The sequence below is a fragment of the Scomber scombrus genome, chromosome 8 (assembly GCF_963691925.1).
Source record: "Scomber scombrus chromosome 8, fScoSco1.1, whole genome shotgun sequence".
NCBI lineage: Eukaryota > Metazoa > Chordata > Actinopteri > Scombriformes > Scombridae > Scomber > Scomber scombrus.
Window position 1 is genome coordinate 12,353,491 of NC_084977.1, and position 26,758 is coordinate 12,380,248.

At 40.2% G+C, this 26,758-nt stretch overlaps 4 protein-coding genes and 1 long non-coding RNA gene across 5 annotated transcripts; 1 reads left to right on the forward strand and 4 right to left on the reverse strand.

Moving 5' to 3' along the window:
- Positions 1 to 590: 590 nt before the first annotated feature.
- On the reverse strand, positions 591 to 2,432 carry org (oogenesis-related gene). The gene is made up of 5 exons (XM_062424257.1): positions 2,397 to 2,432; positions 2,102 to 2,321; positions 1,118 to 1,278; positions 864 to 971; positions 591 to 774 (listed from the first exon to the last, which is right to left on the reverse strand). Exons 1-5 carry the CDS (start codon positions 2,430 to 2,432, stop codon positions 709 to 711), a joined length of 591 nt encoding a protein of 196 aa, XP_062280241.1. The 3' UTR covers positions 591 to 708.
- Positions 2,433 to 2,456: 24 nt separating this feature from the next.
- LOC133985182 (uncharacterized) lies at positions 2,457 to 3,152 on the reverse strand. The gene is made up of 3 exons (XR_009925441.1): positions 2,834 to 3,152; positions 2,612 to 2,727; positions 2,457 to 2,468 (listed from the first exon to the last, which is right to left on the reverse strand). It is a non-coding gene; the product is annotated as an uncharacterized LOC133985182 (long non-coding RNA).
- Positions 3,153 to 14,613: 11,461 nt separating this feature from the next.
- Positions 14,614 to 19,614, reverse strand: oaz1a (ornithine decarboxylase antizyme 1a). Its single transcript, XM_062424169.1, is given in 6 exon segments — positions 14,614 to 15,250; positions 15,423 to 15,508; positions 15,747 to 15,922; positions 16,553 to 16,639; positions 16,641 to 16,707; positions 19,439 to 19,614. Coding segments are annotated over 6 exon segments (666 nt in total). The 5' UTR covers positions 19,558 to 19,614; the 3' UTR covers positions 14,614 to 15,119.
- Positions 19,615 to 20,732: 1,118 nt separating this feature from the next.
- On the forward strand, positions 20,733 to 22,420 carry LOC133985146 (uncharacterized). Its single transcript, XM_062424716.1, has 5 exons — positions 20,733 to 20,844; positions 21,045 to 21,120; positions 21,208 to 21,342; positions 21,573 to 21,649; positions 22,288 to 22,420. Coding segments are annotated over exons 2-5 (327 nt in total). The 5' UTR covers positions 20,733 to 20,844; positions 21,045 to 21,119; the 3' UTR covers positions 22,402 to 22,420.
- Positions 22,421 to 23,404: 984 nt separating this feature from the next.
- Positions 23,405 to 26,758, reverse strand: amh (anti-Mullerian hormone). The gene is made up of 7 exons (XM_062423961.1): positions 26,638 to 26,758; positions 25,644 to 25,811; positions 25,371 to 25,543; positions 25,184 to 25,295; positions 25,010 to 25,109; positions 24,496 to 24,908; positions 23,405 to 23,814 (listed from the first exon to the last, which is right to left on the reverse strand). The coding sequence occupies exons 1-7, from the start codon at positions 26,756 to 26,758 to the stop codon at positions 23,405 to 23,407; spliced, it is 1,497 nt and encodes a 498-aa protein (XP_062279945.1).

The following is a 26,758-nucleotide window of genomic DNA, read 5'->3' on the forward strand; positions in this document are numbered from 1 at the left end:
GTCTACCTTGTATTTGAGACTTTAAATAAATCCATACGCAGTGAAAGCAAGGCTGTACCTGCCCCAAACATGATTTTACATTTAGTGATGTGCTTTTGTTGGTAGTTTAACCTTGAAGCGAACATTAAGTCAGACTTTTTGGACCTTTGTGGCACTGATCAGTCCAGAAAGTGTTGCACTGAGCAAAAATAAAAAGCCTGAATCCCTGGTATGCTTTAATGCCAACTTTAATATGACGAGTTATACAAGTGAAAAGCAACTTCCTGTAGTTTGGCACATGAACATTGAGATAAGTTTAACAAGCCCCAAGTCAAGTCATGAGCAGTATTATAACAAACTGAAATATTTAACACTGACTTGATCCTCATCTGGTTTCAGCCTGAATGCAAACTGCATTCAGAAACCATAATGCAAAATACTGATGGTCTTTAGACCATTTCCTTCAACAGCACCTCATTTAAGCTCCAAGTTCTTGAAAAGAAATATTCTGCCATCTAGTGGAAAGCCACTATATAGTCAAGGTAAAGGACAATTTTTATTGAATTACCAAATATACAAAACACAACATTAATTTAAACATTAAACAGCAGGGCAAGAGACTTCAGCTGGAATGGACAGCTCAACATCCTGTAGTCTTCATGAGGATCCTCCAGTAAGTTGTGTAAGAGGCTCATCCAAGGTCTGATTCTTTTTCCTCCACAAGGTATATTAGTGGGGACTTTTGTTGGCTGTTGTCAAAAGTCTGTTATCAGCTGGAGTAGATGGTACAACATCCTGTTCAAAAACAAAGTACATTTAGAACATTCAATCTCCACATCAAAAGCTTTTTTTTTTTTTAAGTAGTGTGCTGATAAAAATCTTACTGTGTTCACATCTTCAATAATGACCGCACCCTTGTCCTGAACCTCAATGTCACTTTCAGTGTTGTTGTGCGAGCAGTACTCTTCACTCTCTGTCTCTACAGAACTGGGCTGAAAACAAAAAGAAAAAAGCTGCATTAAAAGGGGGGCTGATGTTTCCAATCCATCATGTTGTGACAACATAACACCACATTAAACTTTATGGGGTTGCAGGTGAGCTGAAGCATCAGGTCTGTTAATGTACAGAACCTGCCAACCTCGTAATCAGGATCCTCTGCAGGATCTTCATCATTAAGTTCTTGTGTGAGAGCCTCCACCCAGGTCTGATGCTCTTCCTCATCATCTTCCTCCTCATCCAACTCATCCTGCTTTCTCTTGCTGCCCTTCCCACAAGGTTTAGTAGGAGAGACTCTGACCTCTGTTGGGGAAACAAGTTCATGGAGGTTTTATTTTTAAACAACTATACTACCATACAGAAACATTAGTATTCTGTGCCTGTGAATGGAAAAGTAAACCCCTTATGCACAGACTGTATAGATTACACATTTGGGGCATTTCATCTATTCCATTATGAAGTTTGTTTGGTACATGATATGAAAGATTTTGAGAAGCCATTAGAAGTGAATTGTTTTAGATCTTAATATTACTGGTAAAGTTTAACAGCTGTACTTGAGTGAACAAACCCAAAAATGTTACCTGAAGTCTAGATTAAGGGTCTAAATGTTTATTGCTACTATAAATCAATAACTGTCAAGTTCTGGCTGATTTACACCTGTGCCTTTCCTATTAACAGATAAATATGTAGATCATCACGACTGCCTTATTAATGCACTACTGCTTATTTAATGTCTGAAAATAGCAAAACACCCACAATTTCACATTGCCCAAAACATGACGTCCAATCGCTAGTTTTTAGTAGGATTTGCAGCTATACTCATTTGCTTGATAGGTAAATTAACATTTTTTTACTAATCTTTTGAGCCCTGACTGAGAGTAAAGGAGTTTCAGCTACTGTGTATACAGAAACTGGTATGTTTTGACAACTCATTTTGATGAGGTCCAAGATTAATTTTAAGTGCCTGCACAACTTTAACACAGCTCTAATGCGGGATAACTAACTCTACTGAGGCCTACTTTCGAATAAGTAGATTGACAACGAATGGTGATTCGTATTACGGGGTTTCTGGGGAGGGATCCCCACGTGGAAAGTGATGAAAATCCTTGCCACACCTCCCTCATACCTGGGGAGAGGGAGCGCCCGATGCTGCTGGACACAGGGTAGCCCAGGGCGCCCTGCAACCAGCGAGGCAGGATGGTGAGCAGCAGGCGGGTGACCCGGTGCAGGCGCTTGCGGCCGGAGAGGCTCTGGCGTGCAGGACTGGTAACCGCTGAGGTGACCACAGCTGTCTCCTTTGGAGACCGAAAGCCCATCACCCACCAAACCCCGCGGTATGCACGTATCTGCAAGAGAGGTGTTAACGTGATGTGTTAAAGTGTAAAGAGGGTTGAATTAAACTTGATAGCTGCAGCACATACCACGATGCCGACCGGCCAGTAGAGGCCGCGAAGCATGGAGCTAAACACACCGTCTCTCCTCACGACTCGGTCCTGCAGATAACGACATCAAACTGGTTCTGACCACCGACACACAACCACACACACGTCTTCATGTTGATGCAAGACAGCAGTTGAGACTGTACTGGACCAAACCATCACATGCAACCAAACTTTCTGCCTCTGTGCGCCATTACCTCCGTCCTCTCGGCCTGCTCCAGCTCTTGTTCCAACTCCAGCTCCTGCTCCATGGCGTCTACGCGGTGTTCACAAGCCATCCTGCTGCGGGTCAAATCCTGGTCAACCTGCAGGCCTGTAAAGGAGGTGAAACTGAACGACTACAACAGCTGGTGGGTGTTGGAGGGTGAAATGTACCCTGAAGTTGGCGCCGTGCAGCCAATCAATACAGACAGACTCACCTGCAGCAATTGGCGCCAACCAATGAACAAAGCCCGCCAATTAACTTGAAACCGGAGCAGGAATGGCGGTCACGTGACAAGCTTGTAGTTCAAGAGGAGATGTCACTGGATGTCGGTCCGGGCGCTATCACTATGGAGAGCGGAACTTCCGGGAGAGTTGGGATGTCTGAATTTGGAAATACTTGATTTAGGCTACTTTGGAGCCAGTAGAAAAATAAATATATTAACTTGATTTATCATAATGGATAATTATAACCTGACAACAGTGTGCAGTTCTAATAAAAATGTAATCTTGTAAAACATTTCCAGAGGTAGCTCCTTATATTTTACTACTATTTGAATCTACTTTGGCCAGGTCATGCTATGCCCCAGTACAAGTGAAAGGATCTTGCTCCATGATCCTTTCACTTCAGACTATCATCACTGGCAAAAAATTAAAGTTCAGAAACATACTTAGGTTACTTCATCAAAATACAGCTTAGCAGCCATGAAGATTTATCATTCAACCCTCTTTACACTTTTTAACAAATCACGTTAACACCTCTTGCAGATACGTGCATACCGCGGGGTTTGGTGGGTGATGGGTTTCCGGCCGCCAAAGGAGACAGCTGTGGTCACCTCCGTGGTTACCAGTCCTGCACGCCAGAGCCTCTCCGGCCGCAAGTGCCTGCACCAGGTCACCCCCCTTGCTGCTCACCATCCTGTCTCGCTGGTTGCAGGCTAATACATGAAGTAATCTCACCTTGCTCCTAAATTCAAGATGTGATCACTCAAAAGATAGCTCACAAATTAAAGAATTAAAATGAATTTTTATATTATAATATGATAATATATAATACTTATTTGGTCATTGAAAAGACACCAGGGCCCTTAGCTCAAATTCAGACTTAAAAACTCATTGAAATAAGTGCTGCAATAAAGAATGATATATCATGTTACAGCTTTGTGCATATTTATACAGTGCACATAGAAAATCAAACTAAAATATATTTAATGATTATTTGCCTAAGTTGAACTTCAGGTTGCATCCGTCATATAGCCACCACAGTCTCTGAGTGGCTTTGAGATGCTGTGGCTCTGTCTGCTCCTTAGCATATGAAGAGGTTTAAGAGCAAGGCCCCATTATTATGCTTCTATTCTTGACAAGCTCCCTAATTGGTATTCATTTCCGCCACAGACTTTCGTCACATTTACGTATGTGTTGATGCATTAGGTGGAGGACAACATGTGGTGAAAAGAGAAGTATTTAAGCTGTCTGTCATCGCTCCTCTTGCCAATTTGTAAGCAAACCTTTGTGCAAAGACAGTGGAAGACACTGAGAAATGGAGAAGAACACAGTCACACGGACGTTCAGCATCGGGGCTATATGCAGTGGAACCAAAGCCGTTCAGTCAGATGATTTCTCCACAGCACGCAGGCACAGCAGTGCAGGGATCCGTGCACTCTTGTGGGCAACCAGCGGTGCAAAGTCCTTCGGGTGTTCCCTTGGATCAGACTCCCAGACAAGCCGGGACAACATTTTCCCAAATATCTTGACACCTGACAGCATCCCACAGTTCACTATACCAAGTCTGTCAGTTCAGAACGGTTTCAAATCTTTGCAAAACAACAGGGAGACGAAAGAAGATGATGCAGAGTCAGGGGAAGGCTCTAGGAGTTCTGGGACTGACCAGGAGTCATCTGCATCTGTTTCTCCAGCCTGCTCCACACACTCATCATCCATCCTCCCCTCCGGCAATAATTTGATTCTGTCAGACCGCAGAGCCGAGCGGAGCGTCTCAGACCCTTCAACTGTGAGGAGAAGGACATCTACTCTTCAGAGGGAGGTGTCCTTCCCCTGCTCCTACACAGAGGCCCAGCACTGCCTGGACCCAGCCAGCAGAGCTGCCCTCTCCTTGCCACACCTGCCCAAAGTCACCACCCCATATGGCTTCATCACCTTGAGCCAGAGCCCGCAGATGGCAAATGAGGAGGCCCTCCTCTGCCAAGCTGGGCTACGCCGTCTGAACAAGGACGAGGAGGTTGCACGCTGTCTTAGCAAAGCTTCAGGGATGAGGACAGTACACTTAAACTCCCATCCGTCCGGTGCCAAAAATAGACTGTCCAAAGATCCGACCGACTCACAGACTAAAGGAAGACTAGTAAAGGGAGAGTTACAAGCTTCCTTCCCTGCCACTGCTTCATTGTCATCCTCTTCTGCACCCAGGCATCCAGACGGCAAACTCAAACGCCGCTTCTACAATGTTATAAAGAAACATTTCACCTCCTTACATTAGAAGCAAATGTATGTGACTGAGCTATTTCAAATAAATAACCTGCAGAAAAAGAATCACAACAAGGGTTGCAACTAACTCTTGTGTTCCTTTTCTGCAGATTATTTTGTTGAATAGTCGATTAAATGGCGTTCACAGTGTCTCAGAGGCCACGGTTATGTTTGCTTGATTTGTCTGACCAACGATTTAAAATGTTATGTTAAGATATTTAATTTTTACTGCCATCTTTGAAAAGGAAAAAAAAACAAATCGGCTCTAAACACAACTCAGCATGGGTTAACATATGCATTTGTTCAAATATACACAGTTTTTGTCTAATGTCAGTAGACTGAAACTTCCTCTGACACTTAAGATGTGAAAACTCTTGAGAAATGTACAAGCTGTTGCCACATCATAAATAAACCAACATGAACTGACTGCTGCAATATCTTGTGTCGTCTATTGAATATTTTGTCATCATATTTCATATCAGAGTTCCTTTTTCTTATCTGCTTTAACCAAAAGATGTTTGTTCTGCAACAAAAGTAAACTCCTGTGCTGAGGAGCTGGGAGGGCCACCTTTTAGATTCTCCTCATATCCAGAATGAATACTTCACATCAGCAATGTGTTTAAGGTTAATGAATTCCTCCACCACTTTCATGATCTTAAATGTCAGACTCTCTCAGACTGTCTGTTCCTATTCAGCTCCCTGTTGAATACGTCTGTGTATACCCTTACTGTTAGATTCTGTAGTACTGAATGTGTGTGAGGGAAACCAAGCAGATCTCCTTGCTCCTTAGCATATGAAGAGCGTCACTTGAGAGGCCCTTAGTGATGGTTGCTTAATGCATCCTCTGAGCCCACATCCTCAGCTCTCCCACACACTGAAATTTAGTTGGTAAATATCATTATGACACAGAGTGCTCTGAGTGGAGAGTGAGGAAAATACAAGAGTCCCTGGGCACAAGAATAGATTAGATACAGTGATCTAAATTTCTAATCAGTGTTGTTTGTTCATGATGCATGATGTAAGTGATTTTACATGAATGCTTTAAGACAAATAAGGGTTTCCTCTTGCATGTAATTAAGTCAATTACAAATTATCCTTAAAACCTTAGATAAGAGTTTTCATTTTCAGAGCAAACAGTCACAGCGAGGTGTGGCCAGTGTACAAGTCCATTAAAATTAAAGAAGTTGCAAAGCTCCTCTCCAGTATATCATACTTTATTACCTAACTGAACTGTATTGCATAATACTGAGAGGTGTTTCATATATTACATCTATCACTAATATGAATGAGACGGAGAAAATATAGAAATATCTCTCAGTTTACTGCCTTCAAAATGAGCATGAAGTTGAATTGTTGACTCTCTAAAACAGTTTTAACAAAACCCTAAGATTGTTGCAGGGTTGTTATATTAGATTGTCTTTGACAGATGTGCCTGATGAACTGTCAACTGAGGGTATATTTCCCTTTTAAAGAATCTCATATGCCCGGGATTCACAAACTTTCTCTGTCACGTCCCCCTTTGAAAGCAAAAACACATTTCACACATTCCTGCTATACAAGAACTTGTACTTTACATGCTCTGTTATTTTAAAATTACTCATAGACCTTCACTGCAGCACACAGTCTGATGTACAAGAATGAAAAAATGCAGGTGGAACTTATCACTCCCCTTCATTCCAGTAATTGTTGCTATGCAAGGCAGCAGCTAATAGTTATTTATTTTTCATCTTTGTATTTGTAATGCATGTTCTTATACTGCATGTGCTATTTAAACAACTTTTTAAAATTATTATTATTCTCTTATTATAACAGGAAAGGAATGATGTTGGACAAGTTTATGTCTGACCACTATCAGACAGCTTGTCTCACACAGTCTGTAGAGCTGGTGACTCATTGTGATTCTCTGATGTGTATTCTTCTCTGTTTTCTGTACTCAGGTGGAAGTGAAAATTCAAAAGAAGTTTGATTAGTTACATTTACTCATGGGGCAGAAAAGCTTGAGATATTTAACACTGAAATACAGACTAAACACTGACTGAACACATACTTAGCACCATGTGCACAATTTCTATGAGAAAGCTCCTCTCAGCTCCTTATTAGGCTGTTTTACATTTGAGATTGTAGCACAGTGTTCACTTCAATATCGGTCACAAAGTGTTTACACTGTGCGATGTTTTTCAATGAGATGCTGGCTGTTATGGTCTAAATATAAGAGAACTGATACTGAAAACCATTTGAGAGGCACCAGCCCTTTAACCCCGAAGATATATGAGTCATTCTGGGATAGGAGTACTTCAGCAACACACACTCTGCCTCAAGAATACACTCTAGCACGACAGCACAAATAATAAACTGCACTCGGATATGAAAACGTACTATCATAGACACGTGTGGTTTTCTATGTATAAATTACCTCTTAAAAGTATTATTGCATCTATGAGGATATCCAAAATTGGTCTCTGTATTCAGTTGTTTGTACTCGTGCCTTTTTCATACTTTAGTCTGTCAGTGTTGAGACTTGATTTTTTTTTTTTTAAAGATGTTAGAAGGCTGCATTTCCCCATGTTCCTACCATTTATAGTTACACTTGTCGCACTTTTGCTAGGCGTGTGGCTGCGTGGGTGGTGATTGATATACGTCAGTCGATTGGCCCTCCCATAAGTCAACACTGAAATATGTAAACAACTATAAGACGGATTGCTATGAAATATTGTACAGATGTGCATGGGCCATCAGAGGATCAGAGGTTGAATCCAGCAGACTTTGCTGATCCACCCTGATGTTTTATCTAATGCACCATGAGGCTGACATTTGTGGTTCTGAGTGAAATATGTTTCAACATATACTGGACTGATTGCAATGACATTTAACATTAATTTCCCCCTTCAGTATTATTATAACTGTGGTGAGCCCTCCACTGTCTTCTCATTTAGTGCCATCAAAGTTTGAGTTTATGATCAGCCTGCAAAACTGAAGAGATTCCTGTTAGCCCCAGCCATACTTTTTGTTTAGTGCTAATAGGCAAATGTTTACATGTTAACTTTAAACCTGTGTGTCTGCATTGAGCATGTTAGCGTTGTCCCGTTAGCATCAAGCTCAAAGCACATCTGTGCCTAAATAAAGCCTAAACCACAGAGCCACTGCCATTGCTGTTGACGCATTGCCTTGTTTGGTTGTAAATGACATGCATGCAGATAAATCCATGCAGTTTTTGTTTGTTGTTTTTTTTGTATCAAATCTATATTCTTGCGTTTGAGTGTTGAAAAATGCAGACAAAACATTTAAACTTGATTAAATTAAAAAATTATATTTGATTAATTATGAACATTATAAATCCTAATTTGAATTTTCAGACTGGCATCCATGCATTTTGAAAACCCCACTTCTTTTAAATCCAGTCTTATTACAGAATGCTCAGGCCAGCAAACAGCTGAAGTGACTTTGAGCAAGACAGACATCCCAGCAAAAGGGCTACGTGTGCAAATGTTTTGTTTTTTTATTCATTTAAAACTAGTTACTGACTTTAAAATGCACTTCACAGCTTCCCTCACATGTAAATGCTTTGATATATTTCATAGTGTGCAATTCTTCCTAAAAGAAACATTCCTTCCACAGCATAGTTTATAGGAAATACTAAATGTAGGTTCACTGCCTGAAGCTGTAAAACTGAGAATATTTGTCCAAAATGTCTTAATTGTGCCATATGTCTAAGATCTTTGCAAAATATGGACAATGCATCATGCATTATCTGTATTTACCTCTGCTTTAAAATCAGTCAAAGCCAAAGCTCCCACATGCAAGCAGCTTCCCAAGAAGTCATTGCATGTGTACAATCTAAAACTGCATCATCCAAAAGAGAGAAGTTCACAATGTGACTTCACATGGCGAATGTAGATCAACTGTGACTGCGAGAAAAAGAGAGAGAAAAGAGCGCAAAATGAAGGGGGCTTTGGTGTAACTGCTCTTCCCCATTCTGTCATGTTGAGGTTAACTCAGAGAGCAGTTTTGCCCTCATAACAGACACAACTTTTCCGGTACCAACCTCAAGCTCAGACTCGAAACGATTAGAGCAAAAGATAAGCAGGGCAGAGCAGACTCAAAAAAAAAAAAAAAATCTGTTTAAAACATGCAACCAAACAGACTCGAGAGAAAGAGTCAGAGAGAAAGTGACAGAGGGGAGTGACTGTGACGGGAAGCTGAAGTTTTTCCGAATTAGCCACCTGTAAGATTCACACACTTTGTATTCGGTGACACAGTCGTGAACAGTGAGAGGTGGAGGAGCAGGTCTTGTATTGTATCTTTGTAGATTACTGATGGCGTCTGGTTCTGCCAGCCAAGCGGAGCAGCAGCCACCAGCACTGCCTGTCAAACAGCACAGGTAAGACCAAGCAGAATATTTTGTCTGTCTGGGAGTATATGACTGGTGCTCTTATTGTGTTTTCATAGACACAAACTCCTCACTCTCCTTAACATGTACTATTCATGGTAGATGGGTAAAGGTTTTTATTTTTCTGTGCATTTCTTTTTACACAGAAGTCGATCCAGATGCTCCAGCGAGGGGTCTGAGAGTGTTATGCTGAGCCCTGTTGGACTCCAGCATCAAAACTCAACATGCAATGATGTCTTCCTCGAACCCACTGACTGTCACGCAGCCCAGTGTCCCATTCACCAGCGCTACGGTAGGTGTCCAGAATGATGAAGTGCATTTAAAAGTCAGTGAACTGCACATTGCTTACAGTGTACACCTAAACTAATTGCATTGAAAGAAAACTAAGAATGAAAATGTACAAATAGGCTAAACGTTATGTAACTCGATGCATCCTCTAATGTTGTATGGTTCCCCAATTCTGAAAGCATGACTGACGTATACAGCTCAGTATGAGGGAAAAACACAACATACCATAATGTGTGGTTTGTGCGTCTCACTTCATCTTTCTCGTGAGAACTGAAAGAGAGGAAGTAACCATCTGAAACCTTTTGCTTTCAATAAAATCCATGTGATGTTTGGACAGGTTGCTATGACTTGCAGAATGTCCAGGCTGTTCTTCATTGCTGGGTCTCACTGTTCGAGTCTGACCTTAATCCCTCTCACTGTGTTGCTCAGATCCTTCCCGACACCTGATGAGATTCTTCTCAGACGGCACCCCACCACCTGTTCCAAAGAAGAGGTTAGCCCGTACCCTCTCCCTCCCTGGCAACAATGCGCCTCCTCCCTCTCCTCTGTCTCCCCTGCCTCCTCTGAAAAGACACCCTCTAAACTTTGACAACCCTCTGTACATGCTGGCACCCATACCTGACACCTATTTGCAAGAGGAGACAGAAGACTTTCAACCAGTCAGAAGTAGTCCTGTCCCCTTAGTGTCCTTGTCCCAACTGTGCTTTGACACCCCAGATGAACACCTCCCCTACCTCTTCAGCAGTTTAGATGACCAAAGCATCGTTTCCCATGGGATTCAGCATCGTCACCTACTCTTTCTTAGAAGTATGGCACAAAGCGTGGAAGCAGGGACTCTGCTGCAGGGAGACACCACAGGGAGGAACGTCAACTCATACCAGCCACAGGATTTCCTGCTGTGTGAGGGCAGTGAGTCAAAGCAGATCGGAGACACAGTTTACTACAGCCTGCACAGTCCTAAACTCCCAGGGAGGGTGCTTGCTTTAAGGGTAATGTTACATCTCTTTTCTTCACAACACGTAGCTTAAACATGAGATGCATGATATTTAAATTTACTTGTACTTCTATTGCACTTGAAATTGTATGCAAAACGTTTTTGCAAGTTTCACATGGCAACCAATGATACAAACATGATCATTATCAGCACTGGCAGCTGTAACACAGTCTTGCGGTAGCAAAAGCACTTCCTCTGTCATCTGTCAAACTGTCATCAGGTGTCACAACTGCAACACAAAGGCCAGAAAATACAGTAAGTACAGTTGCTGTGCAAATTTGATAAATGTCTGTTTATTTCTCTCTGTCCAGGTGCACAAGCAGACAGATGAAGCTCCATCAGCTTACACCAAACACCAGCCATTGCATGTAAATGTACAAGATGTGATTGCTTATTTCCAACCTAACAGCTCCCTGAAGAATGACTGTGACACTTTAATAACTCAGGATCCCTCTCGTCCTTCAAAGTCAGACTGCACCGCTGCTAAACCACCAGATGGAGGCAGCCCTGAGTGTCCTATAAACCTCAATCTGCCCACAGTTCAGTCTGTACTCCAGCAAGGACACTCTGTGAGTGTTGAGAGAGACCTGCCACACATCACTCTAGAGGACTTTGTTCAGGATAGCAGCATGCTGCAGAGTACAGAGTGTGTGGCTTATGACAGGCAAGTGTGTGTTCTGTTGCTGCAGATATTAATGGGGTCGCAACATCTGTACCACATCTGTGCCGCTGCAGCTCTTAGACCCCGGGAGATATTTCTAGTGTGGCCCAACAAGGATAGAGATGAGAAGACGGTGGAAGAAAATAAGGCAGATTTCAACATGAGTAAAACAGAGAGTGATAGATTCAAAGAGGAAATGGAGTTAGAGAAGATGGAGAGAAAAGGCAGGATCCAGATGTTATGGAGGACAAAGGGTTCTCCTCGTGTAGTGTTAACCCCGCTGTCATCTGCTCCCTCTGTACCTCACTCCCTCACCTCCATCAAGTCCCAGATTGGAGCGTTAATTCAATACTGCTGGGATCCACAAGAGAGCTTCACTTCTCCAACTCTATCCAAGTCTCCATATCAAAAGGGGCTTTTGTATCTGGCTTCTATGCTCCAGAATGAAGGCAGCGGGCCACAGATGGCAGACATGGTGGCCATGCTTCAGGTGCTCCTCTGGGGCCCCCACGTCCCTCTGTTCAATCACAAGAGCTCTACGACCACCGCTGTACACAACTGGCTGACAATCAGACGAGCCTTACTGGTGATGAAGCTGGCAGAAAGAGGGCTGATTCAGGATCAGTCCGCTCTGAACTGGGAGGACTGTTTGTGCCTGCAGTACCTGTCATTTACAGACCCCGAAACAATTGTGAGCGTGAACAATCAGCTCAGTCTCATCCTGAATGTGGACTGATTCCACCACCACTTTAATCAAATCAGTTTGAGTCTTTCTTGATTGGATTCAGATTGAATCTCGTATTTTAAAATCACCCACTTTAATTATTTACAAACCAACACAGCGGCCAGTATAGTGTCACTGCAAAATGTTAAACTGTGACAAAACATACAAAGGATTCAGTTTCAACTAAAGCATCAGTCGTCTGTTTCCATTCTTCTTTATATCAACATTTAGCCTTTTCATTTACTATTCCTCATAATGTGAAACTTGTATGTAGTATCCACTCAAAATAATGTGTTTTGCTTAATTGTCTCTGCAATATAGAGTTTGACACTAGAGGGCTTTTTTCACATTCATCTGCTGGAGAAACGTTCACATTAAGTCTGATTTTAAGAGGTGTGGGCCTGTGAAGTGGGGTATGTCTACCCTACTTCACATCAAACCACCAAATATTTATTTTTTTGTGCTCGATCATGACTGAACAATTAATGTGTCAAAACTATTGCAGGGTAGTGCTTTTTACTCTCTCATTGATTGAATTGTTTCAGCTCTACTTTAATAAAATGCTTCACTTGGATTCATATATTATGTGAATATCAGTGCAATTTTTGTCTTGTTTTGAGTCTTAAGATTTTCAGTTATGTCTGAATGATAGACCATCAAACATCTACATTATCAGGAGAGGAAGACAAAGATCGAACATTTGTTGTTGTGATGTTGAAGGACAGGTTCACAATTTTTCAAGACTGTCTTACACAATAGTTAGGTACCTAAAAGGACATGGAATTAGGTTTTTCTTGCTGTAATCATTCCTCCTGTTTATACTGTTTATACTAATGCAATAACATTATAAGTGATTGGGGACAAAATCTAGTCCTTCTGTGTAAAAATTTATTTAAAGGTTTATTTGAAGCTAATATGAAGCTTCAATCATACAAAAAGGGAATTTGATGCTAAAAAATACTGTAAATGTGGCAAATATCCACCACAACTCAGACATAAGTCTCACATTAAAAGCACATTTAAAGCAGATCTTTTAAAAGCCAGTATGAGCAAAAAAAAAAAATTGTTTCACTGTTCATATTGGCACCTGACTGATATTTTAAGACAGACTTGAAAATTGCAAACCTGGGCCCTGTTCCATAAAACTGGATTACCAAATAAGCCAGGTTTATTTCGTTAGTCTGGCTCATTTTCCAGCAGATCCGGTTCCATAAAGCAAGCTCAACATAGTTCTAACTCAGTTACCACGGCAACTTATGCTGGCAAACTAACCTGGTCAGGACCAGGCTAATTGTCAGGCATAGTCTGAGTTGCTGCTTAGCCTAAAAGAAAGGAGATGATTTAATATATTATATGGCTTCATTAATCACCATATACATTCATAATAGCCCTATATAGTCGACTTCATAGTCAATTTAATTACATATATATATAGAATAGAATAGAAAGTCTTTATTGTCACTGTACAAAGCACAACGAAATTGATATATATATATATATATATATATATATATATATATATATATATATATATATATATATATATATATATATATATATATATATATATATATATATATATATATAAATATAATGTCTGTGTGTGTATTCATAATATTGAACATTGAGGCCTGACCGAATAACAGCCTCATAAATATCGAACAACTGCAAAATATTTGGACAAGAGATGTAATATTTAAATCCATATGTCTTTAACTGGTATTTTTTCATGGTAGGAAGCGCTGTTTTAAAGGTATTGGTTATTGATTAGTACATAATAATAATGTCTAAAAATAAACTAAAACGTGTTTAGTGGATGCATGTCTAGGCGTTTCCCTTTTTCCGTTTCTGATTCTATATAACGACCTCAACCTGCACTGTTTCCCGACTAGTCAAGGCCTGTCCCTTGATTGATGAGCTTGTACATGACAGGGGTGTCATAGTACGCAGGGCGCTGCAACAAGAGCGCACCTTCAGAGACAGATCAGACCCGTTCAATCGATCAGCAATTTCCTGCCAGCCTTTCTCTTGGATTTGTATTTTGTGATCATGTTTAAATTCTTCATGTCTCCAGCAGAAGTGTCTGCTAGAGACTGCTGCTGCACTGTGGCTCTTTTTGTGGTGGGTTTTGTCATTGTGAATCTGTTTTATCTGTGTTCGACATCATGGGCTGCATGTGAATGGGGTCCACACGCAATTAGTCTGAATACTCCAGCCTGTCTTGAATTAGTTTGATTGTATGAACATGGATTGGCCTTTATGGAACCGCTTCAGTCTGATCTCATTTGTTAAGCTCATTCAAGTGAGGTGTTCGACAATAAGGGCCGCTTTTCTGAGCTTGCTTTATGGAACGGACCCCCGTTCTTTAAATCACTTTCCTCTGAAGTTAATGCTGTCATTGTTGTGCTTGTTCTCACCTGTCTTGTGACTATGCCCCTCTATATAAGACCACAGACATCACGCTCTAAGGTGAGCACTTTTATTTAGTAGTTACAACATGCAGATTTCTATCAAGTGAATCAAACCAACAAATGAAAATCATGCACACATTAAAAAAAAAAAATCAATATAAACAGGAGAATCAACTGATACTATGAAAACATTCCTACTTACATGAGTATGATGAATTTAAATTTATCATAAATATTACACTGGAGATGATCGCTGGGGTGTTGAGGGAAGGTGAAGAGGAGGTCAGCACTACACATCATGGAAACTAATACAGTGACGAGGATGCATTGCCCAGATATCATGTGGGCGCTTGCTTTACATTCCTGGTATATTAACATCTTACCCTAGTGCAAATATCACTGAAACACAGCACATGATAGGTAAAACAAACAAAAAAGAAACCTCTTACAGGAAACCTGTTACTGATCTTGGATAATATATTCATTTCCAGAAATTATAAACTTGTGTGGGTATGGATTGAAAAAGAACAACAAACAATTGTAACTGCTCAGCGTCATTTAATCATCATCGGAGGAGTCTCGCTCGATGCTATAAGCCATGAAGAAAGCGTCAGGGCGGGAAGGGACGAGGGGATGACCCGGTCTCACAATCTCAAAGCCCAGGAAACTGAATGTGCGCAGCAGGGATGCTGAGGAAAGTAATCATAATTAATTCTTACATACATACTTAAACAAATAACCCCTATAATTACATCATTCATCTTTTTCTTCATTTACATTTCCACCTTTTTATAGGTCACATATGCTTTATTCTAGACTCAACTATTCAGATTGAGTTTACTATTAAGCCTTAAGTCTCACCTCTATCGTCACGATTCTTGTGAAAACAGATGAACACGTGATCGGCCTGCAACTGTTCTTCAGCAAATTCCAGCAGAAGAGCAAAACTGTAAAGATACATGAAGTGTTAATGAATTATAGTACAGCTGTTAATACATTTCAGAAGAAACAAATTATTTATGATGGTATATTTCTATAAACCAGTCTCATACACTTATCTCTTACAAAGTGACTTACATATATTTATATAACAATTAATCTACTGTACACATTAAGAAAACAACGGTCAGTCTTAATGCTGGCATTAAAAATATGATTTCAATTTTGAATTTACTGCCTGCTGACCTGTCTTTACTGCCCTCGGGCAAAGCTCCAGGGGGGATTTCAACATAAAGGTTCCCTCCTTTCAGCACCGCCCTCCAGACGCAGTGCTTGACTTCAGAGCGCCGGGGCTCAAACAGCAAGAAGCGTACTCTGCTGTTGGCAGGGGGAGGCTCTTCAAGAACCAGCAACTGAGCATCCTGGAGGACAGAGAGCAAAGTGTGAGACAAGCAGGAATGATCATTAAGTGAATAAATACAACAACATCAAGAACAGAGCTACAATTAAAACATTTAAGAAGAATTGCAATTGTAGGGCAAGTGGGCTGATTTAATTATATTGAGATCATTTGACAAACAACAGCTGCAGCTGTGCGTAATGACTGAACATGTGAAGAAGTAGATAAAAACATTTACAGAGAGGATGACCCTGAGCTAAGCTGCACTGAAGCCAGTGGTAAACTACATTTAACTACCATCAAACAAGTTTAATTAATCATTTTATCAGTTCAGCGTGGCCAGCAGAATGTGCTGATCTGTCACTCTGAGCAACATTAAAATGAGAAGTATGTCTTACAGTTACATTCAGATATTACAAAAACATAGTTACAATCATCTGCAGCAGTATCACAACTTTATACAGATGTGAAACTTGACCGAGGTCAAAGAGCGATCAAACAACTGCCTTTGTGTTGGTCTCTCTCCCAGTCGCTAAGCTTGTTCTTTTGCATTGTGAGCCCAAGGTTTGTCCGCATAAACAAAAACAAAAAAACACTCCTGTTAAGAGAAGTCACATTGCTGTAAATATTTTCTGAAGGTGGTTCAACTTACAGAGTAGAATAGCTTAGCTGAAAGATTGCGATCCCGCTGGTCATTCCCTCGCCCACCTGGGATCTTCAGGGGTGGGAGAGGGGCATCAGGAGCACCACAGAGGCCCCGGACACGGGTTACTGCAACAGCGGGAGCACCTCCTGGGACTGGAGATACTGGAGTGTGAAACAAACACACACACAGACGGAGCCATGTTAAGTGGAGTATTCACTGGAGGTTCTGATAGCCAACACAAACCTAACTCCCAATATCAACACTACTGAGTGATTCATCACAGAAATGACAGTAAAAGATTTGCTAAAGTTGAGCCGAGTCTTTCGAAACTAAATACAAGACTGGTGGCTCAGTTTAATCTGTAACTGTCCTCGTCTTAGGTGCAGCCATTTGCATAATGCATTGACTCATCAGAAACATTCAGCTTGTGTGAATTCATTTAACAGACAGGAAGACAGAGTAGTTTATGTTGCACAATCACAACAATACCTAAAATAAAATGTCAGAACGCAGTGTTGACTAAAATATTCATATGAATATTACATTTTTGTTTTCATCTCACAAAAGACTCATCACTGATCTCTTTGGAAGCACGGTTCCTCTTAAAAGGCTATTTTATTTCCTAAAACAGACACATTTGCACGCCTTGGTTTCTCTATGATAACATAATTCTTGTCACATGATTTTTAGGAGGAAGCCGTGAGAGAAACTGATTGTTTGTCCAACCATTAGCCTACTTATGTCCTGTGGTAACCGCATTGCTTCGGATTACAAAAGCTGAGGACAAACACCAGTTCACAGTGTGAGATCAGCCATTTTAATTCAGAGCCCTGTCAAAGTCCTCCATAGACTCAACCTGGCTTTCTTGCACAGGCGACTGTGTGTGTAGCTGCATACATTTACAGTGTTGAGAGGAGGCCTATTCTCAGAGCTCTTGTCAGGAACAAAACCCATTAGCGGCGGTGCTGCCACAGCGACGCAATACCCCCAGACACTCACAGATGCTGTCTTACGCAAATGCCACTGCTGTGCTATATGTGGAGCAGATGTGTGAAAGCCAAGTGAGAAGCTTTGTCACTTCTATAGCTGGGGCAATCCGAGTCACTATGCAGCACCCAGCCTGATCTTGAAAGGAGATGGAGAGATGCAAAATTCTCCTTAAATCCCATTAACAGATTATGTAAAACAGCCAATTACCATCGTTGCATAAAACCTTCTACGCCTCTTCTTAACGAACAGCACAAAGCTTTCAATCAACTTCTCCATTCAGCAAAAACAGCATTCTCAAATCCCCACACCCACAGGAACGCACATTTAGACACCCCGAATTGTCTTGTTTAGGCGCTGACCCGGTCACGTGAGCGTATTCTTAGGGGGAAAATGTAGTCGCTCCAAGTGGTTACATCAGCTTCATCTCAAAGTAGATCAAAGGATCAATAGCTGTGATTGGCTCAGTTTAAAAAGGGCACCTGCTGATTAAAAAAAAGCTATGGCTTACAAAGATAAAATACCTCCACATAATTATCTTCCCATATCTTACACATCTTCTACAATCCCTTCATTATTGGAGTGTTACATAACATCATCTAAGCTATTGTTACTGTAAGGGCCTATTTAAAAAATCACCATAGTAAACAGAAAAGGTGTGAGGGTAATGATTAATCTATTTGGATAAAGAATTGCTTGTATGTACAATATGTCACCACTGGACTCAAAATTCCCCGTGCAACCAATACCCCCGCCCCCCTCCCCTTTTCGAAGTGTAGTGGAAATTTCCTACTAGTCCTTCACAACACTGAGGAGACAGAAAAAACAGAGGCTTGACCAAAATCTTGTCAGGACATGACTGAGGTAAAAAAAACAGAAAAACACCCATTGACAAATAGCTTACCGATTGCTAGGAATTATGACCCATACTCACTGTTTAACCCACTGTACTCTCAATTCCTGTCAATCAGCACATTTATTTGGAGTTGAGCCAAAAACACAAGCAAAAAAAAAAAAAGGCTGGCATTTGACCCCCGCATAGGCTGATATTTAGGCTAAATTGGACTAATGCACAAAACAAGGAGTCACTGAAATGTTTTTAAAGTTATTGTAGACATACAGCCCCATTATAAACCAAACTGATTAACATAGCGTTAATCCTCGTTATAAATTACATGGTGTCTTAACGCTAGCACCTGAGCCCGAGGGCGAAGTGGAAAAAAACAAGCCACTAATCATAAATTCAGCCTTCATTTCGACCGACTACAGTGGTAAGCGAAAAATATATATACATAAAGTTTTAGATATGTGGTTATTGATCCGCGTATTCCTTAGAAATCCAGTGTGAATATGATCAAAACATTGTGGCGTTATTACGGCTGATATGAAAACATCAGCGTTATAACACGCCGTCGGCTAGCGATTCATAAACCCTGACACTCTTATCAAAGTTAATAAAAATCACCAGGAAAATACAGTCGCTCAATATTTTCACATGGCGTGTTTTGATAAATGTAAGGAGGTCGATAAATCAATCAAACCCGTCATTAATAGCCAGCTAGCATCGCGTTACGCTAACATCTGTGGCGTTTCTCATATTAGCATTAGCGTCGCATTAACAACGATTCTATCCATTTTGTGTTTACCAACGTTTGGAAATGTTTTAAAGTTAAGAAAACAGCTGTAATTTATGACAATTTGGTTATCTAACAAAAACGTTAGTGACATTATGTTTTTGAAGCGACGACCGAAAAAAACAAAATAGTGCTGTTATGTAAGTTAACCAAGAAACACGGGGAATAGGATGAGCCACTCCAGGAAATATACGGTGTCCTGTCAGCTAGGCCGCGGTATTTAAACTTAGCTCAGCTTTTATAACAATTCACAGCGACTACAGACACATACCTTTCACTTTCAGGTTTATTACTGGATTGTTCAATAACAGGCATCTCGGTTAAGTTTCTCTCTTTTTCTCTAACAAAACAATGACTATTCAAAATCGTCTGTAGGTTGGATTTAACCATCCGGCCAGCCTCCGCTCCAGCTGCTCTCTGTGCCCGCTGCTACTCTCTTGACGCTGCGCTGAGCTGCAGGCTGCTTACGTCACAGAGGGAGGGACTGTGCATCATGACGTAGACCCCTCAACAAAACATTTAAAAATTAAAGCAACTCTTTACATTCATTTGAGCATTTGGCCTATTTTTAAACAGAAATTCTGGCACAACTTTTTTGATTTTATTGTTAAAAATATTGATGAAAGTTTTAATTTAATTTGGAAAAATGTGTTGTTTGGTGTCATGGAGAATAACACACAGAAACATTCTCATTTGTACATGATAAATATTATTATTATTATTATTATAATGGACAAATTCCACATCCATAAATGTAAATTTACAGATAAGAAACCATGCTTTATTGCATATAGCAATGAGATCAAACAATACAGTAATTTAATTAAATCCTCCCTGAAAAAAACAAACAAAAAATTAAAACTGTAGCACACTCTGCTATGTTAAAAATATTTATATAGATCCCCATCCCCTTAATTTATAGTTGTAATGTACACATTTTCTTTAAATGTATGTTTACTTTTCTTTGTATTTGTTATATGTACCCAGAATGTATGGCTTTGTACGTTGTGTACATATGAATTGTTTTTGTCAATAAAAATAAAACGTATATATTCTGTAAAATATAAGTTAATATATAGCTCCCTAACTTCGGTATCAGCATTGGTCCCAAAAATCCAGTATAGGTTGGGCCCTATTCCAAAATCACACATCACTCATTGTAAATAATGTGGACAATCCATTAATTACTTTACAGAAGTGGGGTTTTTTTTTACTGCAATGAAAATCTATGTGAGTGTAATGTCTGAGACAAAGTCCCCACTTGCAACAACTACTGTCAAAGTGAATTAAATTTCTCCACTGGAGCATTTTTAACAAACTGGTTGCACTGTAAAAGATTAGCAATTATTCTCCAACAGGACAAGATCAATATCAAATTAACCAAAGATGAATTACTTTTATTTCAACTGACATCTATCTTTCTCTTATCAGTGGAATATACTGTATGAATATACTGTATAAAAACCTATGGCCTAACTGCTGCTAAGTAACAGTACACACACTGTCATTTTCCTTTTTTCTACAATGCTCATCTGTCCCTGTCAATCAAGGAGCGCAGGAGCATGGTGCAGGGTGTGTTTAACACCGTCTCTGCTGCCTGTAAAACAGAAATCACTAGAAACACAACCGCACTAACCCTGACCTCTTTGGTTAGACACAACTGAAGACTTAAAGAAGGTAAGTTTCTTCTTCCTTTGTGGTGGTGGTACATAACAAGAGAATGAGCTTCTTTTAATCATATTTTTGTATGTGGCAACCAGCTGCAGTTGCCTATTTTAGGCTGTGTTATGTTAGACTGTGCACTCCAGGCAAACAGACTTTGCATGGATTTTCAGTTGTGTTTATGCATTATAAAAATGTAATTCATTCATTTACAGCTGAATTTTGGATGCAATTTTAGACTTAAATCTCAACCCTAAAGGACCAGAGTTGGGACATCTGATAGCATCATAAGTAAGACTCATCAACGGTAAACAACCAAATAAGTGTACTTTATGTTAACTACATTATGTGCAGCTGACTATATGTGTCTTGCCAAAGTGTCTTATGAAAGGATTCTGGCAATCCAAAATCTGAACGATGTCCAAAATCCGTGGAAGGGGGTGACTATGAACCGCTGCATAGTGCTGGCACTGGTAGTACTGCTTGTGAGTTCAGGGGTCAATGAATTGCACGGTGAGTACTGTAATCATCACTTTACAGAATAAAAACATCTCATGTTGACTAAAGTTTTAGTGGAGTTGTTTCTGTGTTATTGAAATAATGTGTAAGATTGATACTTCTGCTTCCTCCCTGTCTAGTTTAATGCATTTGATTATTTACAAGATAATCCAGTTGATGTTTAATACGGTATGTAACCTTAAGTCAACAGGCTTCATTGCTTTGTATCTTATTGTGTTTTCTAGAGACTCTGGATTCCCTTGTTGACGACAAAGCTATAAGCTCTTTCTTGGGAAGTCTGCAAGATGGTTCAATAATTCAGGTACTGTGTATCTCTGTTTTTTTTTGGGGGGGGGGTTTGAAGTTCTTTTTTCTCCCTTTTATTCAGTGTTACAAATCACTGGAGGTGTTTTTTTTTTATGTCTGCATGTCATCACAAAGCTCAACCTTTTTCCTCATCGAGCTCATGGAGATTTGGAGGAAGTCTAGTCAAAATATGGACGATGATGTTGAACAAAACATTAGTTTGGCAAGACTTTACAAATGCCTGCTTCAAACTTGCTCAGTAGGGACGCCAGGCTCCAACCTCATTCCTTGGTTATTTGAAAAAACAACAATTCACCATTTTCCTGCCAATTTTAAAGTGACCCTTTAGAGCATTCCACCTTTCTACATGGGCTTGATAATAATGTAGGTTTGGTTATACACAGACTAATGACATTTTAGCAGGGCTTTTACTTGATCCTCCAGGGGTTTACAGCTTGACAAGGGCTCTGAAATTCTACTTTAGGGTGTATTTCCCTTTAACAAAACTAAACCAAAAATCACAAAATGTAAAATCTAATCTTTGAAGTGACACATATGAACAAGTGGATTTTGGGCATTGTTATCTTTTTTACTTTCATTTAGATGAATAATATGAACCAGACTGTGTGTGTTGTGTCTTGTTTCTGCCTCCAGATCTCTGTATGGGACAATGTCATGAGTTGGTGGGGATCTGAAGAAGTTGGAGCGATAAGAAAAAGAAAAAAGCCGATCGGCAATAAAATCCTGAAACCCAAAACTAAAGAATAAATTTGTATACAGCTAATTCCATCGGTAACAGGTTTCTGAATAAAGAGCACCAACATCCATCAACATACTTTGCATTTAATTATATAAAAAGAGACTTATACATTTTGTCTCTATTGTACAGAACACTATTTAATTTCTCTGACATAGGGTCAGGACCACTCGACCATTTTGTTTGTACCTCAGAGAAAAGTACAAGAAAATTGATGAATGCCACAAATGTTCTTAATTCGCTTAGACGTGCATGTAAAGAACAAATCTACGAGTGCTTCTTGCATGAGGCCCATTGGCCCAACAGCTTAAATAATGCATAATAAGTATAGATAATAAGTACTGATATTTGACTTGTGCACTGAACACTGTCTTGGAACACGATTAATTTTGTTTTCAATAAATCTGATTATTTCTAAGAGTAAGAAAACCTGTGCTGTGTGAATCTACTCCAAAATAATAGTTCACATTATATATCTATGTGGAAGTATATAAAGAGATGTTTGTGAACTAATGTGCATTTACTACTAGTGTTTTAAAGGACAAGTGTGTGAGATTTAGTGGCATTAGCAGTGAGGTTGCAGATTATTATCAATTGAATACCCCTCACCCTTCCCTTCCAAAGGTGTAGGAGAACTTACATTGGCTGTGAAACTCACAGAAATACAAAGGGCCCTCTCTAGAGTCATTGTTTGGTTTGTCTGTTCTGGGCTACTGTAGACTCAGTGGTGCGACATGGTGGTCCCGTGGAAGAGGACTCGGCCCCTTTGAAAATATAAAGGACTCACTCTAAGGTCACAAAAAAACAATTATTCTTACTTTCAAGTGATTATACACTAATGAAAACATACATTTTTATATTCCATTTCTGCCAAGTCCGTTAAGCGAGATACAATTAAATTTGACAAACTGCACCTTTAATGAGGTACTGTGTAAATAAATAAATGACAAAAAAGTAACAATAGAGTGACACTTTTCATCTATCATGGTGAGTGAGTGACAGCTAACTGCAGCTTTAGCGACATTGGCACTCCTTTGCAACTATATCTTGTTTAAGAGAGATGAGAGTGTCGGATCCGTGCACGCTTATCACACACAGAGGATCGTAGGCTACAGGGACACAGCACGGACGGCGCTCCTGAGAATTCGTTGTGCTATCAATGTGGGACTGAAGCAGGATGGCATGGTTGTTGGTATTATAGAAGGGGAATTTACAAGGGCCATGGCAGTTGTTGATGTTGGCAGTCGTTGGGGCATAAAGATACTTTTCAAGATGCACAGGGAGGTCGATCAGTCCACAGTTGCTGCCCATCTCTGGGCTGTCGGGATCCGCTCTGTTGGCTCGGAGCCTTCTTCGTATCTCGTACGTATGACCTACCGTCTGCAGGACCTTCAGCAGAAGAAATGCACGATACTGGCTTTCTCCTGTTTTATGTGGAATAGTAAACAAAAACATAATAATTACACAGAGGTAATACAGGATCTTGATACCAAAGGGAACAAAATATATCTCAGTTGGGTTAAAGTATAATGCAAATGATCACAATGCTTTGAGGCATACTTCACCCCAAGACGTATGCGTAAATATTGTGAAGTAGCTAGTATAATTTGATAAAACAGCAATTACAACTTTAAAACTTAAAAACATATCCACATATTGAGTCAGTTATAACACTGGAAAATGACACGCTGTGCTTTAGATTCCATGAAAAGTTAGCATTACCAAGCGAGTAATGTCAGTAATGTGAAGATGTTGACATTGTTAGCTAAAAGTAAATATTTTAAACAGTTAATGTCACAAGTAGCATATGGATACATTTGAGAAATTGCTAGCTTTAAATAAATGGATAAACAAATTATTGTTAGTGTAAAGTAACAATAATGGTTGAAATAAGAGATAATGTGACAGCAAATTTGTATCTTGTATTTTTATGAAAAAATATTGTAATGTCCACATTTATATAGTTCATAGTTAAATAATATCAATTTTAAATTCAGTCCAAATGAACACATCTGGAACATGATGGATGTGGTGTTGGTCAAGAGGGGCTTGAGTTCATTGAGCAGTGCTGTGGAGGAACATCTGTCAACAAGGTTACACATCACCTGCTGCCACTTCAAGCTTCGGAAATGCGCTGAGTTCTTTGAGCCTCTCCAGCCTCTTCATGACCCTTAGACCCCTGTCCTCCTCCCTTATTACCTCCATTATCTGCACCACAATCTGCTCCAGCCTCCACCTGAGCTCCTCTGACAGGGCAAAAGGCAGGGCCAGCTGTCCATGGTGCATGTGAGATATGGAGCTATGGAAATAGAAGATGGTGGAGGCAGAGGAGTTGATCAATCCTTCCAGCAGGTTCACACTGGAGGCTAAGCCCAGTTTCAGGGGGGGCAGGGACTGTAAGGAGTCCAGATTTAGTGCAGGGGACTCTGGGTGATCCTGAGGAAGGACATCACCCAGGAACCTCTTCAGCTCACAGAGGAAGGAGAAAGTCTGGGATGAGCGTAGAACATTTGTATATCTGAGAAAGATAGAAGAGGGAAACAGTGTAACTGAGCAGCAGTTGGACAGTAGTCTGGTAAAAAAAAAAATGTGAATAGGGAAATTTAAACCCAAGACAACCTGCTTTCAGTTCCTCTTTCTGTAGAGAAAAGCAGAAACGGAGTTGGGCTGATGTTACTTCTTGATTTTCCACTAATAAGGAGCTCTTTTAAACTTTCCTCTGTAAAACATAGACATATTGTATGAGGAGACTGCACATGAAACAAGAAGAACAACTGAAATCAAGAGACTTACTCATATCGGGGGATTTTGTCTCGACAGAAATTCTCCACCTCTGGTGAATGTGGCCTTCTGATGCTTTTCCTGTCAGCAGTATGTACTGTGTTTCTCCTGAAATGCACACAGCCTAGAAAAAAACTCACTTTGTGTCAGTAACAACTGCAACAAAACAACAGACAGAATCACTTCAGACTGTTACTACCTGTGTGTTTGGCTGTAGAGACTGACTAGTGAAAGCGATCTTGTCCAGGTTTCCTCCTGTGAAGGGACTTTCAAATGCCAAGAGCAACACAGGGCTCAGCTCCAGCAAAGGGGACTGTGGGAGGTCAAAGGTTAGTGCAAGTGCTCCCGTCTCTTCATCCTCAACCAAGAACACTGATGGAGAAAACAAGACATGCTGTCAGATGAATAAAATAAATATTCACATGTAAAAGAAAGAAAATGCAATAAGAGGCCATTCAAAATGCTTCATTACCTCCAGCTGGATGCAAAACCTCCAGTCCATTTCTCTGGTTTCTGCTTGTTTTCTTAGCAAGTTCTAATAAGACTGATCCTGATAAATTATCAGATACCGTGCAGATTCCAAACAAAGTCAAGCTGCCGTTTGTCAGTTCATCATCATCCCCCAACCTCTCACTCATCACTGCGAATATGTCATCCAGAAAGCACGGTGCGCTCTGACCGACAAGATGAGAAACTGTAGAGGTCAGTGATGTCTTTGGCTCTGCGCTATCTCCGGTCTCTGTGGAGCCCATTGTGTGGCTGGACTGTAGTGTGTTTCCTGATTGAATTAGAAAAAAATTGGAACAAATTGTATTATACACACTGAAAAACAGATTAAAGGACAGGTTCACAATTTTTCAAGCCAGTCTCAGCACAACAGTCCCATACGGACACTGAAAGAAGTTTTCCTCACTGTAATCATTCCTCCTGTTCATACTGGCTATTAAAAGATCCACTTCAAATGCTCTCAGTGTAAGTGATGGGGGCCAAAATCCAATGTGTCTACTGTCATTTTTTTACTGTTGAGCTGTGGTGGAACAGCAGAAAGAAAAAGAGAGACTTTGGCAATAAAAAAAACCCAAAACATAACTCTGAAGGATATCTCCTTGATAATTTGCATAGCTGAAACTTCATATTATCTTCATATAATATATTGTCACCCTTGACTCACATTGTAAGTGCATTATGAACTACTCTAATAGTCAGTATGAACAGGAGGAACGATTATGGCAAGAAAAACCTATTTCAGTGTTCATTTGGGCACCTGACTATGGATTTAAGGCAGACTTGAAAAATGACGAACCTTTAAATTGAGCAGTAGGAACCACATGAGCTGTCTGTCACTGTCACTTAAAACAGTCACAATATAAAATGTAAAGACACCATTAAAAAAACAGCATATGAATATTAATGTCAAGTATACATGCAGAGAGGCAGAGTTGGTTTCAGTTGTGTAAAAGTCTCACCTGTCACTGTGGGGTCGTGGGCCGGGATAAGCTGCCTTCCATGTGAGACTTGCAGGGCCACACAGAGCTGGGTCCAGCAGAGCATCAGCACCCCGCAGAAGTAAATACCAAAAACCAACAT

Coding starts and splice junctions, on each gene's coding strand:
- amh (XM_062423961.1), bottom strand. CDS start 26,758: ATGTTGGTTTTTGGTATTTACTTCTGCGGGGTGCTGATGCTCTGCTGG. Junction 25,812..26,637: donor CCACGACCCCACAGTGACAG/GTGAGACTTTTA, acceptor ACATATTCGCAG/TGATGAGTGAGAGGTTGGGG. Junction 25,296..25,370: donor CTCTACAGCCAAACACACAG/GTAGTAACAGTC, acceptor GTTTTTTTCTAG/GCTGTGTGCATTTCAGGAGA.
- LOC133985146 (XM_062424716.1), top strand. Junction 21,343..21,572: donor AGGGGTCAATGAATTGCACG/GTGAGTACTGTA, acceptor TGTGTTTTCTAG/AGACTCTGGATTCCCTTGTT. Junction 21,650..22,287: donor AAGATGGTTCAATAATTCAG/GTACTGTGTATC, acceptor TTCTGCCTCCAG/ATCTCTGTATGGGACAATGT.
- org (XM_062424257.1), bottom strand. CDS start 2,432: ATGCTTCGCGGCCTCTACTGGCCGGTCGGCATCGTG. Junction 972..1,117: donor CAGAGGATCCTGATTACGAG/GTTGGCAGGTTC, acceptor TTTTGTTTTCAG/CCCAGTTCTGTAGAGACAGA. Junction 775..863: donor TTATTGAAGATGTGAACACA/GTAAGATTTTTA, acceptor GTTTTTGAACAG/GATGTTGTACCATCTACTCC.